Genomic DNA, 16,610 nt, shown 5'->3' with positions numbered 1-16,610 from the left:
ATTCCAGAACTTTATCACCCTTTCTGTAAATAACTTTTTCCTAATATCCAACCTACATTTTCCTTGGTGCAGCTTGAGACTGTGTCCTCTGGTTCTGTCAGTGCTGCCTGGAGAAAGAGCACCTGAGCACAGGCACCTTTCAGGGAGCTGTAGAGAGTGACAAGGTCCTGGCTAATGAGCACTGACCAGTGCCAGTGACCTGCTCTGGTGCTCTCTGAGCTGTGCAGGGAGCTCTTGGCCCCTGATTCCCAGCCCCAGCTGTTCTGCTGAGGTTTGAGCACACTACTGTGTGTATATTCAGAGCTGTGTCTCTTTTCTCGTGCAGCACTTTTAAAAGCTGTTTTGCATGCTGTGCCCCAATAGCCATGTCACCTGTGGGCTGACCCACCTCCCCTCCCCTCAGCCCCCTCACTGGTCTCATCTCTGACTCAGGGGTGATGTCTGCAGCTGCTGCCCAGACCCTTCCATGGGCCCTTTCAGCTGCAGGGCACAGAACAGGGCTGAGCTGACAGCCTGTGCTGTCTCCCCTGCTGGTTTGGGGTTGTGGGTCAGCTGCTGACCACTGCATTCTCCAGAGCCTTTTATACTTTTCCAATGCATGGAGTAACTAATTTCTGCTTAAGGCCCTGTCCAGTGACCACTGCAGGAGCATCTCTGGTGCGTTAAGTTTTTATCCACTGCAGTGCTTAATCTGCTGGTTTAGCTGTGGCTGTGACCTGACCACAGCCCTTCCCAAATGTCCTTCTTGAAACTGTAGCACGTGTATTTCAGATCATCTGTTGTGCCAAACCATGGTGCACTGTAATCAGTTAGCCTTGAATGATTCAGAACGAGGGAGTGTGTCTTCTGTCATTCAAGACATTAACTAATATATTGACTAGCAGGGAAAATTGCTTTGTAACAGGATTTGATTTATTCTTCTGTTTAGACTCTGAGCCATTTCCAATTCCTCTGGTGATCCAAAGCTATGCTCCTTTTTTATATTAGTCTTATCCAGACCAAATTTCTCTGGCTTGCATGTGAGAAAGCCATGGGAGATAATGTCAAAACATGCTTTGAATCAAGCTGCATGATATTCATTGTTTGTTGCTGTACCAGAAAACTGTCATTTCTCCATAGAAGGAATTTTGGTTGGTGTGATGTGATTTGTTCTTGATAAATCCACCCTGGCTGTTGCTCACCTCCATGTTATCTTCAAAATTCATTTATATAGATTGCTTGATTACTGGGTCCAATATCTTGCTGTCTGCTTTACAGTTTCCTGATTTCTTCTTCCCATCTCCTTTAATCACTCTCCTTTGCCCAGTTTCCCAGAGAACCATAGATAGCTGCTATTAATCCAGCCTTGTGTGTCTCAAAATTGTTTGGGAACATTTAACTCCTCTGAGTACCCTCTAACCTGTTCTCCAACCTGACAACTGGGGTTTCTTCTCTTTTCTTGCTGAAGGCTCTTGGCTGAGCCACCTGTTTGATAAAGAGCCATTTGTCTTTTTAGTGAGGATGGTTTTTAAAAGGCATTAAATCCTGTAGCCATCTCAGCAGTATGCTGAGAATTATTTCTCCTGTTTATGGAACACAGACAGCACTTTCCATTGCCTGATCCTGGCTGCAGAAGTCCTTATAAGATCTTTTTCTTATGATCCTGTACATTTTGTACTATGGATTTCCAATTTTGCTCCAGCTGCTTGTATTATTCTTTTATATTTATCCTTAATATTTTAGTCTCTTTGAACTATGTACAATTTCTGTGCTATTTCTTCTTGCAGCTCAGCTTGGCTAAGAGCTTGTCTAAGTTGAGCTCTAGCTTTTCTTCACCAGGGGATAAGCTTATATTTATATTTGTATTTATATTTGTATTCTTGAGGTCATCTGCCCTCAAGGCTGACTTTCTTGGCCCTTATGGATGGTGTTCCTGTAGCTCTGTGTGCCTCTCTGTTCCTAAAGCCATGAGGGAGTTGGCACAAGGCTCCAGGACCTTGTGTCCATCACAAGCCCAGCTGCAGTGACTGCAAAGCAGATTTTCCCAACCCCATATCACAGCTTGGGTGGGGAACCACAGAGCACAGGGGCTGCAAGGCTGCAGGAAGGTTAAGCCTCGTGGCTGAGCAGGGTTCAGAGTCTGAGTGGCTTCATGACTTGTTCTGCCTGATATCTCACTCCGGAGTGCTGGGTTTCCCAAAAAACCACTGCTGCCAGGGCATTCTGGAGCATCTCTCAGAGGTGACATGGTGGGCAGGCCCACCACTCCCAGGGAATAGGTGTCACCCTTCCTATGAGCCCTCAACATTTCAGCATCAGAAGCCCAGTAGTGATGGCAAAGGGCACAGAGTGGGTGCAGTGAACAGTCAGCAGCCACGTGCATGTTGTTCCCTTTCCGAGGAGCTTCTGCCCAAGAACAAGCCAGCATTTCAGTGATGAAAAATGTCATTCAGTAGCTCACTCAGCTTGTAATAAATCCAAAAGAATCATGGGATGGCACAGGGGCAGGTGCTCTCAGTACCTTAGTGCTGTTGCAGGCAGGTAACTTTGCGTTTGTGTTCTGCAGACTGAAGATTATCTCAAGCACAAGATCAGAAGCAGGCCTGAGAGGTCAGACCTGGTCAATATGCACATTCTGCAAGGTAAGAGCTTCTCCCACATACTCCTTGTGTCTCCTGCCCTGGGACTTGTGCTCCTCCTGCCCTTCTTGTGTTCCTGCAGGAATCTCATCACCGTTACTTTGTTCCAGCTGCTCATGGAGGGCAGACTCAAATGGGACAAGTCGTATGGAATTGTGTCCAGAGCAGGACACACTTTTATTCCCTGACAGACACAGTCCCAAGGCCATCCAGTCTTTCTCCCATCCCTGGCAGTGTAAGATGCTCTAGGGAACAGCTGTGAGAGAGAACTCTGTTGCACACTGGTGCCAATGTCTGATCATGAAGAGCAAACCCAGGGAATTTGTTGTCAAGGGCACTGAAATTCCTATAGCAGGTCATTGTAACACCTTCCCAAGGCTGGACATCTTTTGTGCTGCTGTAATTCTGGATATTCTGTGTGACAGCCCATGCAATCAATGACCCAAGCAGAGCTGTATGAAAAGCCCTGCTATCAGTCTGAGCCACAGCAGCTCTCTCCTCTCCCATCCTGGTGTTCCCTCTCAGGCAGAGAGCTGGCAGGGCTGGATCCCATCACAGACAGCAGAACACCACAGTGTCCATTGTTATCTCCAGAGATAACAAGATCCTTAGAGACAGAGAGGATGTGCAGCCTCCCTCCCTCCTTGAGTCCTGTCACTTGCTTGGAAGAAGCAGATCACTCCCTGGCAGCTGTGAATGCTGCCCTCTGCTCTCTCAGCATGGATGCAATCTGTATTTCTTTTTTCCTCTGGCAGGCAGGAGGTCCAGTGCTGGATCAGTGTTGCTGCCTTGCTTTTCCCCTGGGTTTCCATCCCAAAAACAAGCTAGCACCATTGCTTGTTGAAGAGATGGAGATGGTAGAGAAAGGCTCGTGTTTGGGAATGGAAAAGCTGGGCCTGAGGCTCAGAGAGGGGCCCATGTCCCAAATCACAGCAGCCCCACCCTGTCTGGCAGAGCAGATCTGCTATGCTGAGCCACGCTCAGGTGTTGGCCACAGCCCCCAGAGGCTGTGCTGAAGGACACCACATTGTCACCGAGTGCTGTGCCCACAGGAGCCCCTGGTCCTGATGCTTCTTTGGCCTTTCAGACTCGGCTGCAGAGGGGTCCATTCAGTCCACCCAAATGAAGCTGAAAAGAGCCCGACTGGCAGATGACCTCAACGAGAAGATCGCGCTCAGGCCGGGTCCTTTGGAGCTGGTGGAGAAGAATATTATTCCTGTGGACTCAGCTGTGAAAGAGGCCATAAAAGGTAGTGACAGTGAATGTGAGTGTGTGTGTGCATGGAGTGGGGCAGGGGCTGCCACATTGACTGCAGGAAGTGACCCACCTGGATGTAAGAGCTGCTTTTATTGCTTAAATTTAATTATTTTCACAGTAACCATCCCAGTCCAGCACAGCCTGTGAGCACAGAGCTCTCATCTTAGAGCAGTGACACAAACACGCACCAGTGCTCAGCCACATTCCCCCAGAAAGAACCTCCCTTCTTACACCCCTTCCCTCCCCGAGGCTTTGAGCACAGAAGGGATGCTGATGGAGAGAGAACACTCCTTCCTTCAGCATGGGAGAGAACCTGAGTGCACAGGGGTTGGTGGTGAGACCAGCCCAGACTCTCCTACTCGTGCTGTGCCAAGCTCCCACATCCCAACAAATGGGGGTGGAGTAGCCCCAGTTCAGGAAGGCTGAGGGTTCTCTTTTATTTTTTACCACTGGTGCTGGTGGCACGCAGGACCCAGCAGAGCAGGATGCTGCATCCCTGGGGTGTGGAGCATCCTTGGGGTGCTAAATTGTTGGAGAATATGAGCAGGGGTCTGCAGCCCCAAACAGGGCACACTCCTACCAACCAGACCCAGCACTTGTCTCATACTTAAGCTTGGTTTTCCTCCATCACCTCCTCCCACCAGTCGAGGGAGGAAAGATCATCCACAATTACTTCTCCCACGCTGCTGCAGGGAAGCTGGTGTGGGAGCCAACACAGAGCAGAAAGGTGACTCAAATTTCACCAGGGCTCTGTGCCAGGACAGGGAGATCCAAAAGCAGAGAAAGGAGCAGGAAAGCCAGCAGGGTCCTGCAGTGACAGGGCAGCAACCTGTATTTTTGAAGTCTGGGGCTGGATCCACATGTCCAAACTGGCACTCAGGTCTCCAATGAGGCACTGAGAGCTGCTCTGTTCTGTTGCTCACAGCTCCTCAATTAATGGGATCATTTCCATTGGCATAATCCCATTTGAAGGGTCTGTTCTGGAGCTCAGAGGGGCTAGGGACAATGGCAGGGTTTTGGGGAAGAAAGGGTCTTGGAGTGACAGGAGAGATGCCAAAAAAGAGAGTTGAAACAGGAAGTTTTGATTTTTATTTCATCTCAGAAACCATCTTAAATGACATGAAATATTCCAGGCTCAGACACTGCTCTGTCCTGCCCCACAACTATTCCTGCTCTTGGTTTGGGGGCTGTGAAGTGCAGGCTGTGTATGTGCAGCAGTTTCTCCAGCCTGGCCCCGGAGCTGCTCCATTCCCAGCGTGTTGCAGCTCTCCTCTTTGAAGGTGAAATGTTCCAGGACTCTGCCTGAAGAGGAATTTTTAAGGAGAGTTCAAGTAAAATCTCCCCAGCCACTTACTAAAGGAGTTCAAGTAAAATCTCCCCAGCCACTTAATAAAGGAGAGAACAGCGGAAAAAAAAAAAAAAGGTTCAAAAAGTCCCCCCCTTTATAAACATTTGAGGCAGTGTGAGCATGACTTTATCCCCTGGAGCTGAGGTTTGGAGACTGAGCAAATGAGTTGAGTCTTGAATAGAGCATCTCTCCAGCTGCCTTGTCAGGACCTCGTGGTAAACAGAGATTTACGGGACCAAACTGTTAAAAACAAAAAGTTTGGCTTAAAAATTATTTGTTCAGTTTTAAATTTCTCCCTTTTACAATGCTTTTCTATCACATTGCTGGGGAAAACGTGTCCTTGTAAGCCAGTTTCATCCCATTTAGGGTCAAACACGCAGGACATTAGGGTCCAACATGAAGTTGCTTGGTACCACAGGGTGCCATGAGAAGAAGGTGGTGCAGCTGCACCAGGAACACCATCCCAGCCCTCAGGTTTCTGCAGAAGAAAGCCCCAAGCTGAAGGATCCTCAAGCTCATTTTTGGAGTCAGAGGCACCTTGTGGTACTCACAGTTTGGGGCAAAGGGCCGAACACAGCGCGGAGATGAGTACTGGCACTTCTGAACGTTAAGCCTTTTGTTTTTGCAATACCAGAAAGATGACAGGGTTTAAAATCATTTTACTTTAACCTTGGAATCTCAACTGTTTATACAGTGGAAAGTTCAGCTGACGTGTTCCTCTAATCACCTCCGGCAGGGTGAGCAGAAAGTGCCAGACCCCAGCCGAAAGCCCAAACGTCCCAGTGACAGGAGGCCGCCAGTGCCCTGCATAGCTGAGCAGTGATACAAGGAACTTTTTTTACCAGGTCCTTGTCATCACTTTGTCCAATGCGCTCAAGAGGACAATACCCAGTGCATTAGAAACAGCCCGGAGCAAACACCATCCTGCCTGAGATTACAGCAGGGACACGGGACTGAGAAACAATACGCTCAGGCGGGGCTGGGTGAGAGCAGGACAGATAAGGGAAGCATTCCCCATTGGCACAGCCCTGCGGTATCAAGCAGCAGGATGCAGCACATTCCTGTCATGCTCTGGGCTGTCACTGTGTCCTGAAGGTCCCTTGTGCTCCCAGCTTTGGCACCACTTCCCAACACACGCTCGCCTGCCAGCGCAGCAGGAGCCCTGCAGATCCACAAGTGTCCCTTGCTTGGAGTCATTTTTCCCAAGAGAGGATGTCCACACTGGCCTGCAGGCATGGGCAGCAGCTCCTGTGCAGCCCAGGTGGCTCATGCAGTGCTGCAGCTCCTCAGGGACCTGTTTGGGTGCTGCCTCTGATGAAGAGGATGGAGATGACACAGACCCTCTTTCCAGGGACAGCAAGTTGAACAGAGCTGATCTCGTTTCCCCAGCCCATGTCTGGGCAGCAGCTCAGGCAGGGAGCCAGGGCTCTGTCCTCGCCCACCCTGGCACCAGCAGCCACAGGGAGTGGAGATAACCCTTATCTCTCAGATAGGGGCAGGGGTCAGAGCAGGAGGTGCGTGTCGCTGAGAAGGTGCACATTGCTAGGCCAGCAGCAGGGACAGGTGGAAGCTTGTCCCCAGGCCCTTCCTATTTCCCCATTTGTCACCTCACTATCAGCGTGCCAAGCTGCCTGACAAATGCCAGACATGAGCACGAGGAGATTACGAGTGTGGCCACGCTGCTCCTTCCTCTACCCCCACCTGCAGCTCTCCCGAGGCTCACATGAGACCCTTTTTTTCTCAGCACTTTATTTATCATCAAACCTCGGGGTCAAGAGCCCTTCCCCATCTGACTAGCAGATAACAGTGTAGGAGCTGTGCAGGCAGGGCAGCCTGGGGCTGTTGGGCAGGCAGCAGAAGTGGTTTGAACCGTGTCCTGTGGGTGAAACCTGTGCACAGAGACAGGATGGGGAGCCTCTGTGCACCTGCAGCCACATCCTCTCTTGTTGGCTCTTGTGCTGTGAGCAGATGGATCACATTCCGAGCTGATTTCAACCTCACTCCTTCTGCTGAGAACAGAGTCCATGCGTGTGATGGGTGCTCAGCTCAGGGAGGGCGATTCGTGCCCCTCTCCCATCCCAGCCCAGCGGAGGAGCAGGATGGCACAGCCCCTCCTGCACCAGTCCCACCTGTCTGCACCGGCCCTGCTGTGCTGGAGGGACGGGCTCCTGCATCCCCTCCTCTCTCTCTCTCAAGGAACAAGGGTCATGGTCCCAGCTCCTCCATCTCCTCCTCTCTCCCTCTCCCAAGGATCAAGGGCCATGATCCTGTCTCCTTCATCCCCTCCTCTCCCCCAGTCCCAAGGAACAAGGACCATGGTCCCAGCTTCGCCATCCTCTCCTCTCTCCCTGTCCCAAGGAACAAGGGCCATGGTTCCGGCTCTCAGACCTCTCCTCTCTCCCTGTCCCAAGGGACAAGGACCACGGTCCTGGCTCCTCAGATCCCCCTTCTCTCCCACAGGACCCAGTCCATGGTCCTGGTTCCTCAGATCCCTCCTCTCTCCTGGTCCTGAGGAACAAGTGCCATGGTCCTGGTTCCTCCAACCCCTCCTCTCTCCCTGTCCCAAGCCCCCTGTCCATGGCTCGGCCCCTCTGCTCTCCCCCAGCCGCGGTGCACCCCCGGAGGTGCCCGAGCCCCCCGGGCACCCGTGTGCCCCTCACGCAGGGCCGGGAGGGGCGGCGGGCGCGGCCTAGCTCCCCACGAGGCTCACCCCGTGCCCCGCCGCTCCCCGCAGGCTCTGACCGTGGTCCCTCTGCCCCCGCAGGCACCCAGGGCGGCTTTCCCCGGCAGAGCGACGCCTTCGCCTTCGAGGAGGACAGCAGCAACGACGGGCTGTCCCCGGAGCGGCCCCGCAGCCGCGGCTCCCCGGGCCCCGCCGAGCCGCCCCCCGGCTCCAAGGCGCCGGAGCCGCCTCCCGCCGGCCCTGCCGGGGCTCCTCAGGTAGGGAGAGCCGTCCTGGGGCCGGGGGACATGCGGGGCGACAGAGCCGTGCGGCGCTGGGGATGGCACAGGGGAGGGAGCACACGAGGGACACGCGGGGTGCCGGGCCGGGGAGGTGATTCCTGCCCCGTGCTCGGCACTCATATCCCGTGCGGTGTGTCCAGTTCTGGGACAATTTAGGAAGGATGTGGAGATGCTGGAGCGTGTCCAGAGGAGGCAACAAGGCTGGTGAGGGGTCTGGAGCACAAGTCCTGTGAGGAGCGACTGAGGGAGCTGTAGGGGCTCACACTGCAGAAGAGAAGCCTCAGGGGTGTGGGACCTCATCACTCCCTACAGCTCCCTGTAGGAGGGTGAAGCCAGGGGTGGTCAGGCTCTTTTCCCAGGGAACAGTGACAGGACAAGAGGACACAGCCTTAAGCTGCACGAGGGGAGGTTCAGGTTGGATATTAGGAAGAAATTTGTCACTGAAAGAATGGCTGGGCATTGGAATGGGCTGCCCAGGGAGGTGGTGGAGTCACCATCCCTGGAGGTGTTCAAGAAGAGCCTGGATGTGGCACTCAGTGCCATGGTTTAGTTGACAGGGAGGTGTTAGGTGACAGAGTGGACTCGATGATCTCAAGGGTCTTTTTCAGCCGTATTAATTCTGTGATTCTGTGTCATTCTGTGATTCTGGGACATTCTGTCATTCTCGGACCGCGGGGGGACCGCGCTGCGCGGGGCCGGCGCGCCCACTGCCGGCCGGCGCGGGCACTGCAGCCCCGGGAGAGCCGGGCCGGCGTGGAGAGAGGGACTGGGGGGACTGGGGGACACTGGGGGGAAAGTGGAAATTGGGGAATGTGGAGGCTGGGGTAATGGGGAAACGGGGGCGGGGGAATTGGGGGAATGTAGAGGCTGGGGGAACTGGGGTGAAACTGGGGGGGAATTGGGGGAATGTAGAAGCTGGGGGGACTGAGGGGAAACTGGGGGAATGTGGAAGCTAGGGGGAATGGGGGAGCTGGAGTGGACCGGAGGGGCTGGGATGGATGAGGGAGAAAAGGAGGAACTGGGGCAGACTGGGATGGGGGAGGACCAGAAGGATTGTGACCATCCATGGGTCAGCTGGGAACATTGGGCTGGTCTGGAGGATAATACTGATGAGCCAGCTGTGAGCAGGGATGCGGGGCTCAGATGAAATTGGGAGGGCTGGAAAACCAAGGAGGAGTGCGGAGGCAGAGGACTGGGAAAGGACTGGGATAGCCTGAGGGTGTGGCTGGGATAGACATGAGGGGACTGGGATGCGCTGAAGCATCTGTGGGGATTGGGAACAACATGGGGTGAGGAAACGGGGTACCAGGAGCCCCTAGGTCCGGCCCCACAGCCCCTCTCACCTCTCCCTTGCAGGATCGTCCCCCCAGTGCGGATGGGCACGCCCCGGACACTGCCCCGGGGCAGGGCAGCCAGTGCGACAGCCCCAAGCAGCCAGCGGGACAGGAGAGCCCGACGCTGCCGGTGCCCTCTGCCGTGAAGGTAATGCCGGTGCCTCCGGGTGCCCAGGAGAGGAACCAGCCCAGGGCATCCAAGCCTGGAGTGCCCATGTGCTCTGCCCCAAATGTGTGGGAGCTCTGGGTGTCTGGTTTTAAAGGCTTTGAATAATTCAGGCAGACAGCCTTGTGTCAAAAACTAATTTAATTGTAATGGTATAAAATAAAACATTATACCTTGCTAGAGGCAGCTGCTTGAGTCCTGCACTGAAAACATCCCTGGGGCTGGGAGCTGCAGGTGATACCAGGCCACACTGGAGCACCTTCCAGGCAGGGAGGGTCATTCTCCATCTCATGTGCTCTCCAGCCCAGCTGAGATGGGACACAGTGCCAAGGGAGTCCCCCACATCCAGGCTCAGCAAGTCTTGGAGCTGGAGTGTCACAGTGCCAGCAGGAGCTGTCGTTGTTCTGTCCCAGGCCTCTGGGGTCCCATGGGGATGACAGGAGCTCTTCTCACACCTAATTCCTTTCCTTCCTTCCAACAGTCCAAATCAGCCAGTGACAGCAAGAACCGTCACAAAAAGCCCAAGGACACCAAGCCCAAAGTGAAGAAGCTCAAGTACCACCAGTACATCCCTCCAGACCAGAAAGCAGAGAAGTCCCCTCCACCCATGGATTCTGCGTATGCCAGACTGCTCCAGCAGCAGCAGCTCTTCCTGCAGCTCCAGATCCTCAGCCAGCAGCAGCAGCAGCAGCAGCAGCAGCAGCACTTCAGCTATCCTGGGATGCACCAAGGACAGCTAAAGTGAGTGGCAGCAGCAGGACTTAGTCCTGTTTCTCTCCAGGCTTTCCCCTCTGTATCCATTTGTGTCAAAACAAGGGGATAGAGGCACACCACTGAAACAGAAAAGCTTGGGAACAGCACAGACTCCTTCCAAACCATTCTGGCTTTGCATACTGGTGGGGACACATGTGACCTGCTGGTGGGACACCAGCCATCCCCTACAGCCCAGCCTGGTTTTCCTTGGCCATCCTGAAGTCTCACATAGGAGACAGCAGACCCAAGGGAGCAGAGGGATGGGATGCTGGGCACAAAGACCTTGGGGGAACAGACAAGTTACCCCAAATCTCCTTTGTTATTTCAGGCAATCAAATGAGCAAATGGTCAAAAGCTCAAATCCTTCATCAACTTCTGGCAACAACACCCCTCTTTCTCCAGTGAAAACCACCTTTTCAGGCCAGACTTGTGTCTCATCTATCAAGCCAGGCCCTCTGCCCTCCAACCTGGATGATCTCAAAGTGAGTGCAAACTTTGTCACTGCAGGAGCAGAATGTCACAGCCTGAATGTGCTGTGCTACCTCTGAGTGTGTCAGGGGAGTGCCACAGGCTGGGAGGGGCTGTGTTACAGATCAGCACACCTGAAACCCCGTGCTCTGAGCCACCCAGGAGTGCAGCACAGCACCCTGGGGCAGGGCTTGGTCACTGGGGAGGTTCTGAACACGAGGGCTTGCTGCTCTGCCAGTGGAGAGGGGTCAGAGCTTTAAAGCTGGAAGCTGGGATTTGAGACTCCTTGTTAGAAGCACTGGATTTCTTAAGAGCCAATCTGCTACTGAGACTTGATGGGTTTTCTCTTCGAGCCAGGTCTTATGAGCTCTCAGAGGAACCCATCGCACCTGAGATAGCTCAGCTACCCCAAATGACATAAAATTAGCAGGATGGCTTCTGAGGTGGTGTTGGAAACAGGGAAAGTTTTAATAAAAGGCAAAATAACAAAGGTCTTACTGAGAAAAACCGAGCCAGGGGCAAGAGGTTCTTGCTCCTGCTAAAACACTTCAGAAAAGCAATTATTTCCTTTGTTCTCTTCTTTTTCTAGAGAATTACCTAGGTGGGACCTTTTGGCCTCTGTCCACTTGGGTAGCCCTAGGTGAAGTCCCAAAGGTCCTATGAGGTGTCTTTTTACCAAATTGAGGAGAGAAACTTCTGGGCTTTTTTCCTTTTTAAGGATACAAAGGATAATTTGGTCATTCTGTCAACAAGGGGGCACATTCCTACAGAGGCTGACCACGAGTGAATTTTCCTTCCAGGTGTCAGAGCTGAGGCAGCAGCTCCGAATCCGAGGCCTGCCCGTGTCGGGCACCAAGACGGCGCTGATGGAGCGGCTGCGGCCCTTCCAGGAGTGCAGCAGCAGCACGGTGCCCAGCTTCAGTGAGATCACCACCGTCACCTTCCCGGTCACTCCAACGAGCACCCTGTCCAGCTACCAGTCACAGTCCTCCACCAGCATGTTATCAAACGGCTTCTACCACTTTGGCAGCACCAGCTCCACCCCTCCCATCTCGCCCGCCTCCTCTGACCTCTCTGTGAGCGGCTCTCTGCCCGACACCTTCAACGACGGGCCCATGGCTTCTCCACAGTTTGCTCTCCAGCCATCACCAGTTCATGGCAGCGCTGAGGAAAGCCTCATGAGCAGCATGAACGGTGGGAGCATCCAGCTGGAACTGGAAGGAATAGACACAGAGAAAGACAAGATGCTGGTGGAGAAGCAGAAGGTCATCAATGAACTGACGTGGAAGCTGCAGCAGGAGCAGAGGCAGGTGGAAGAGCTGCGGATGCAGCTCCAGAAGCGGAAGAGGAGCAACGGCCTTGAGGAGAAGCAGCAGCCTGCTCAGCATTTCTTTGGTGTCCCCATCAAGCAGGAGAACACCGTGTCCAGCTGTCCATTTGCATCCAAACAAATGGCCCTGAAGGGCCAGGCCGGCAGCTCGGACAAGCTGAGTAACTGTGGAGTACCGCAGGTGCCCCACATTGTGAACAGCCACTGCTTGGAGCCCGCAGGGCAGAGCACCATCACCTCCTCGACATTCCTGAGCCCGCAGTGCTCCCCGCAGCACTCTCCCCTGGGGGCTGCAAAGAGCCCCCAGCACATCAGCCTGCCACCGTCCCCCAACAGCCACTACCTGCTCCCGGTGTCCCCCGAGGGCCGCAGCGGGTCCCCCCCGGGCAGCAGCTGCCTCCGCACAGCGCCGGTGAGTGCCAGCCCGGACCCCCACGGGTCACGCCACACGGGGGAGGCCTTGCCTCTGGGCCCGGGGCAGCCTGGAAGGGCAGGAAGTTGGGCAATGGGATGGAAGCTGATAGCACTGCAGGGTCCTTTGCAGGGTTACTTCTGGGGAGCTCTGCCACCGCAGCCAGTTGCCCTGGAGGGGCCACAGCACAGCTCTCGTGCCCCATGGAGCCCTGGCACAGCTCCTGCTGCCCTGAGGAAGCCCTGGCACAGCTCCCCTCCTCCCCAGGAGACCCCAGCACTGCTTTTTCTGCCCCTTGGTGAGCACTGGCAAAGCTGTCCATGTCTTGGGAGAGTTCTGGCAGAGCATCCTCTGCCTATGGAGCCCTGGCACAGTTCCCTCTGCCCTGGGGAGCTCTGGCACAGCTCTCTCTGCCCCTGGAAGAGTCCTGGCAAGCTCCCACTTCCCTGGGGGAGCACTGGCACAGCTGCTTCTACCCTAAAAGAGCTCAAACCCAGCTGCCTCTCCCCTCAGGGGGAGTCCTGGCACAGCTGTGCCCCATGGAGGCCTGGCACAGCTCTGTACACAGCAGGGAGGCACCAGCGTGGATCCCTCAGCTCCTGGGAGAGCCCTGGCACGGTTCCTACACCCCTGGGAGACCCCACTGCAGGGCTGCAGGGCTTCCCAGCATCTTGCCAAGCCATTGTGGCTCCCAGCAGTGTGTGAGGGATTTTCACCACTGAGCTGGAGGAGAGCAGTTGCCCCAGGGAAGCCTTTTCTCAGTAAGCTGGAGCAGGGCTGGCAGTTGAGATCTGCAGTCAGACAGAGCTTGTGCCTCCCCACCAGGCCAGCAGCCCAGCACAGAGCTGTCCTCAGCAGCCACCACTGCTCACTGAGCCCCCTGGACAGGCACAAACACTTGGGGAGGGGGACACACTGCACAAAACAGCACAAGCTTCTGATCACAGCCCCAGCACCCTCCCAGGGCTGCCCAGGCAGCACCTTGCAGTGGCCTGTGCCATGTACAGGGGTGCCAGGTGTGCTCACAGGGGTGTGGCAGGGTAGGCTGGGTGTGGGGGACAGCCCACCCACAGTGGCCCCGAGCAGGCATTGGGGGTCAGCCCTGCACAGTGGCACAAAGTGGGGCTCAGGAGGACAGCAAGGTAGGTGCCATGGGCAGCTGGCAAACAGCACAGCCAGTGGCGTGGGAAAGGGCAGCAGTTCAGGGTGAGGAGGGGCAGAGACAGAGCTGCCAGTGCAATGGGCACGGAGGGCAGTGGGGCTGCTGCAGGGGCGGGGAGGGTGATGGCAACACTGGTTGGGTGAGTGGGGAGCAGAGCAGGGGATGCAGGGGGTGACCCTGGCACTGGGGCTGTGCAGGTGAACTGGGCACTGCAGCAGAGCCCTGGGGACAGTGGGACACAGTGCTGTGAGCTGACATCCAAGAGACAGCAGGGCTGCTCTGGCCACATGGACAGTGAGGCTTAGGAGGCAGCAGTGACACCACAGGGACATCTTCAGCTGCTCCCTCACTGCCCAAGGGCAGGGGGATGGTCCCGTTGTGTCCTGCAGCTCATCCCAACTCCACCACCACCATCCTGGACATCCCTCTGCTGCCTGCAAGGGACTGCTGGGCGTGAGGGTCCTTCTTCAGCAAGAACTCTTCCTTTGTGCCCAGCACTGCAGTGCTGTTTCCCATGAGCCAGGGGTGGTGTTTCTTCCAGCTCCCCTCCACAGAAAGGTGGCCAAGATGTGCATGGCCAGGCAGAGTGACCCCACTGCTGCCCTGGATTCAACCCACCTGGAGGGACAATCCCCTGGTGCTGGTTTTTGTGGGACAAGGCCATGGCCAGGCAGTGGGGGAGTACACACAAGGGCCTGGAGGTGATGGGGACAGCAGCTGACAGGCACTGTGGTCCAAATGCCATCCATCCTGGAAGGGGAACCTGGCCAAAAGCTGGCAAAGACATGCAGGTGTTTGGCACAGGCAGAGATTTCTGAGTGACCTTCCCTGGCCTGAGCTCTGTGAGATGCCCCCAGTCAGGTGGTGCTGGGAGGGGGCTGGGGAGGTGCCTCATCACTGGCCAAGCACAGCTGACCCCCAGCAGCATCTCTGCCTTCCCTTTGTCCTGCATGTCCCCAGGACACCAGGGTGTCCTGTGCCACCGTGTCTGTGCCGTGACAAGGGGCCAGCCTGGCCCTGGCTCTCAGAGCTAGGTCAGGGAGCTGGTTTACCTGCCTCTATCCTGCTCAGAGCCAGGCATTTTGAGTTGGTTTGACCCACAAAATTGTCATTTTCCCCGGCATCACACCAACCTCAGCAGGGAGGAGAGAGCTGTGCATTGACTCCATTTCCCTGTATCTCCCCATGCAGATGGCTGCGCAGTCAGGCCAAAAGTTTTCTATTTCATCCCCAAGTTTTTGTAAGTCAAGCCCAGCCCTGTCAGAGGTAAAGCAGCCTCCACCCTATGAGGATGCAGTGAAGCAGGTAACTGCATGGTTTTTGTTTTCTCCAGGGCTAGGGCTGCCCGTGCCATCTCTTTGCACTCAGTGGGACTCAGGTGCAGGAGTTCCAGCCCATTCTGGGTCGCTGGGCAGGACAGACCTGTTTCCATGAGGAATGGGCTTTTCTGAAGGGTGGCTAGCTGCCACAAAGGAGTCAGACACCCTGCTGGGCTGGGTAGTGTCCCCTGTGCACCCAGGGGTCCTGACACCCCCCAAGTCCCCTGGGGTGCCAGTGTACTCTCTTTGGGTGCTCAGTGCTGTGTCAGAGACAGACCTTTGAGCATTCCCAGGTCACCAGGAAAGCTCATCCTGCTCATCCATCTGCCCCCTGAGCTGTACCCAGTGTCATAGGTTGATAAGGAAGTGATGTTTTTGGGAGGTTGTGGTCAAACCAACCAGTGCTCAGATTTGAATATGTAGGAGCGCTGTTCCTGCAGGGAGGACCAGGAACACCTTCCTTCCCATCAGTCTGGGAGCAGCCTGAGTGCTGCTGGTGCCTTTGGGAAAGTGGACTGATGCTGTTGGCAGGGTGAAAATGGGTTTATGCCAGCGTGCAGGAGATCTTCCAGGTTCTGGTCAGGGAGAGGAGGGAGCCTGGGCAGTGCAGGGAGCAGGGAGGGCAGGCAGGCATGTGCCAGTGTGAGGTGCTGGGGCTAAAATGTTGTGTCCTGAGGGCCCTGGGACAGGGCAGGCTGTGGTGGCCACAGAGCAGAGGGTTGGCAGCAGGGAAGGGTGCTTTGCTCCCTGGATCCGCCGTGACTGTGCCACGTCCCTGCAGTGCCCTGAGCGCTGCTGCCAGCCCCGTGTTGGTGTGGCCTCTCTTCTCTGTGGGAGGAAGCCATTTGTGGTGTCTAGAGCTATCCTTTTTGGGGTCTAGAGCCATCTTTTGGGGGTCTAGAGCCATCTACCTGGCTTGTGGCTGGAGGGACTGTCCTCCTAATGGCCTCTACTCTCCTCTTTGTCGTTTGCTGCAGCAGATGACGCGAAGTCAGCAGATGGACGAGCTCCTGGACGTGCTGATTGAGAGTGGAGGTATGCTCTGCTTCCCTCTTCCCCTCTGGGGCTTCCCCTGCAGCCAGCCTCGGTCTGTGGGGCTCAGTGCACCCCAGCAGAGCTGCCTGAGTGGAGTACAGCTTTCCCCTGCCCTCCCTGTGCCAGCAGCCCCTGAGATTGAACCAAAAGCACATTGGTCCTCTTGGAGCCTGCTCCTGTGTGTGCCAATCTCATGGGGTGGTCTGGGCTCGGCTGTCACCTGTGCAGAGAGAAGGGACAGCAGGGCAGGAGCCCTGTGCACAGCACTGCCAGCCCCCTGCCCACACAGAGCCCCCAGTGTCCCCCCATTCCCAGGGCTGCCAGTGCCATCTCCCACACAGAGCACTTCTGCTGCCCTCCCCTGTGCAAAGTGCTGCCTGTGCCCTTCCCCAGCCCCTTGGGGACAGCTGCCAGTGCTTGTGCCTTAAGGACTGTATCCAAACC

General features: G+C 55.5%; 1 protein-coding gene across 13 annotated transcripts in view; it reads left to right on the top strand.

Moving 5' to 3' along the window:
- Positions 1–16,610, top strand: part of MYOCD (myocardin) — a 92,826-nt gene that overhangs the window by 75,315 nt on the left and 901 nt on the right. For 9 of the 13 annotated variants that reach the window (XM_041465901.1, XM_041465895.1, XM_041465898.1 and 6 more), the window contains 9 exons: positions 2,546–2,621; positions 3,706–3,867; positions 7,988–8,163; positions 9,544–9,669; positions 10,169–10,428; positions 10,769–10,922; positions 11,709–12,650; positions 15,004–15,117; positions 16,109–16,166. In XM_041465901.1, coding sequence (XP_041321835.1) covers positions 2,546–2,621; positions 3,706–3,867; positions 7,988–8,163; positions 9,544–9,669; positions 10,169–10,428; positions 10,769–10,922; positions 11,709–12,650; positions 15,004–15,117; positions 16,109–16,166 — 2,068 coding nt within the window. The remainder of the gene's footprint in view (positions 1–2,545; positions 2,622–3,705; positions 3,868–7,987; positions 8,164–9,543; positions 9,670–10,168; positions 10,429–10,768; positions 10,923–11,708; positions 12,651–15,003; positions 15,118–16,108; positions 16,167–16,610) is intronic. The other 4 variants (XM_041465899.1, XM_041465905.1, XM_041465896.1 and 1 more) reach the window with 3 other exon arrangements.

The sequence above is a fragment of the Pyrgilauda ruficollis genome, unplaced genomic scaffold, assembly GCF_017590135.1.
Source record: "Pyrgilauda ruficollis isolate IOZ18807 unplaced genomic scaffold, ASM1759013v1 scaffold194, whole genome shotgun sequence".
Taxonomy (NCBI): Eukaryota; Metazoa; Chordata; class Aves; order Passeriformes; family Passeridae; genus Pyrgilauda; species Pyrgilauda ruficollis.
The sequence above is the reverse complement of the archived record's forward strand: the minus strand, read 5'-3'. Positions and strand labels throughout refer to the sequence as shown.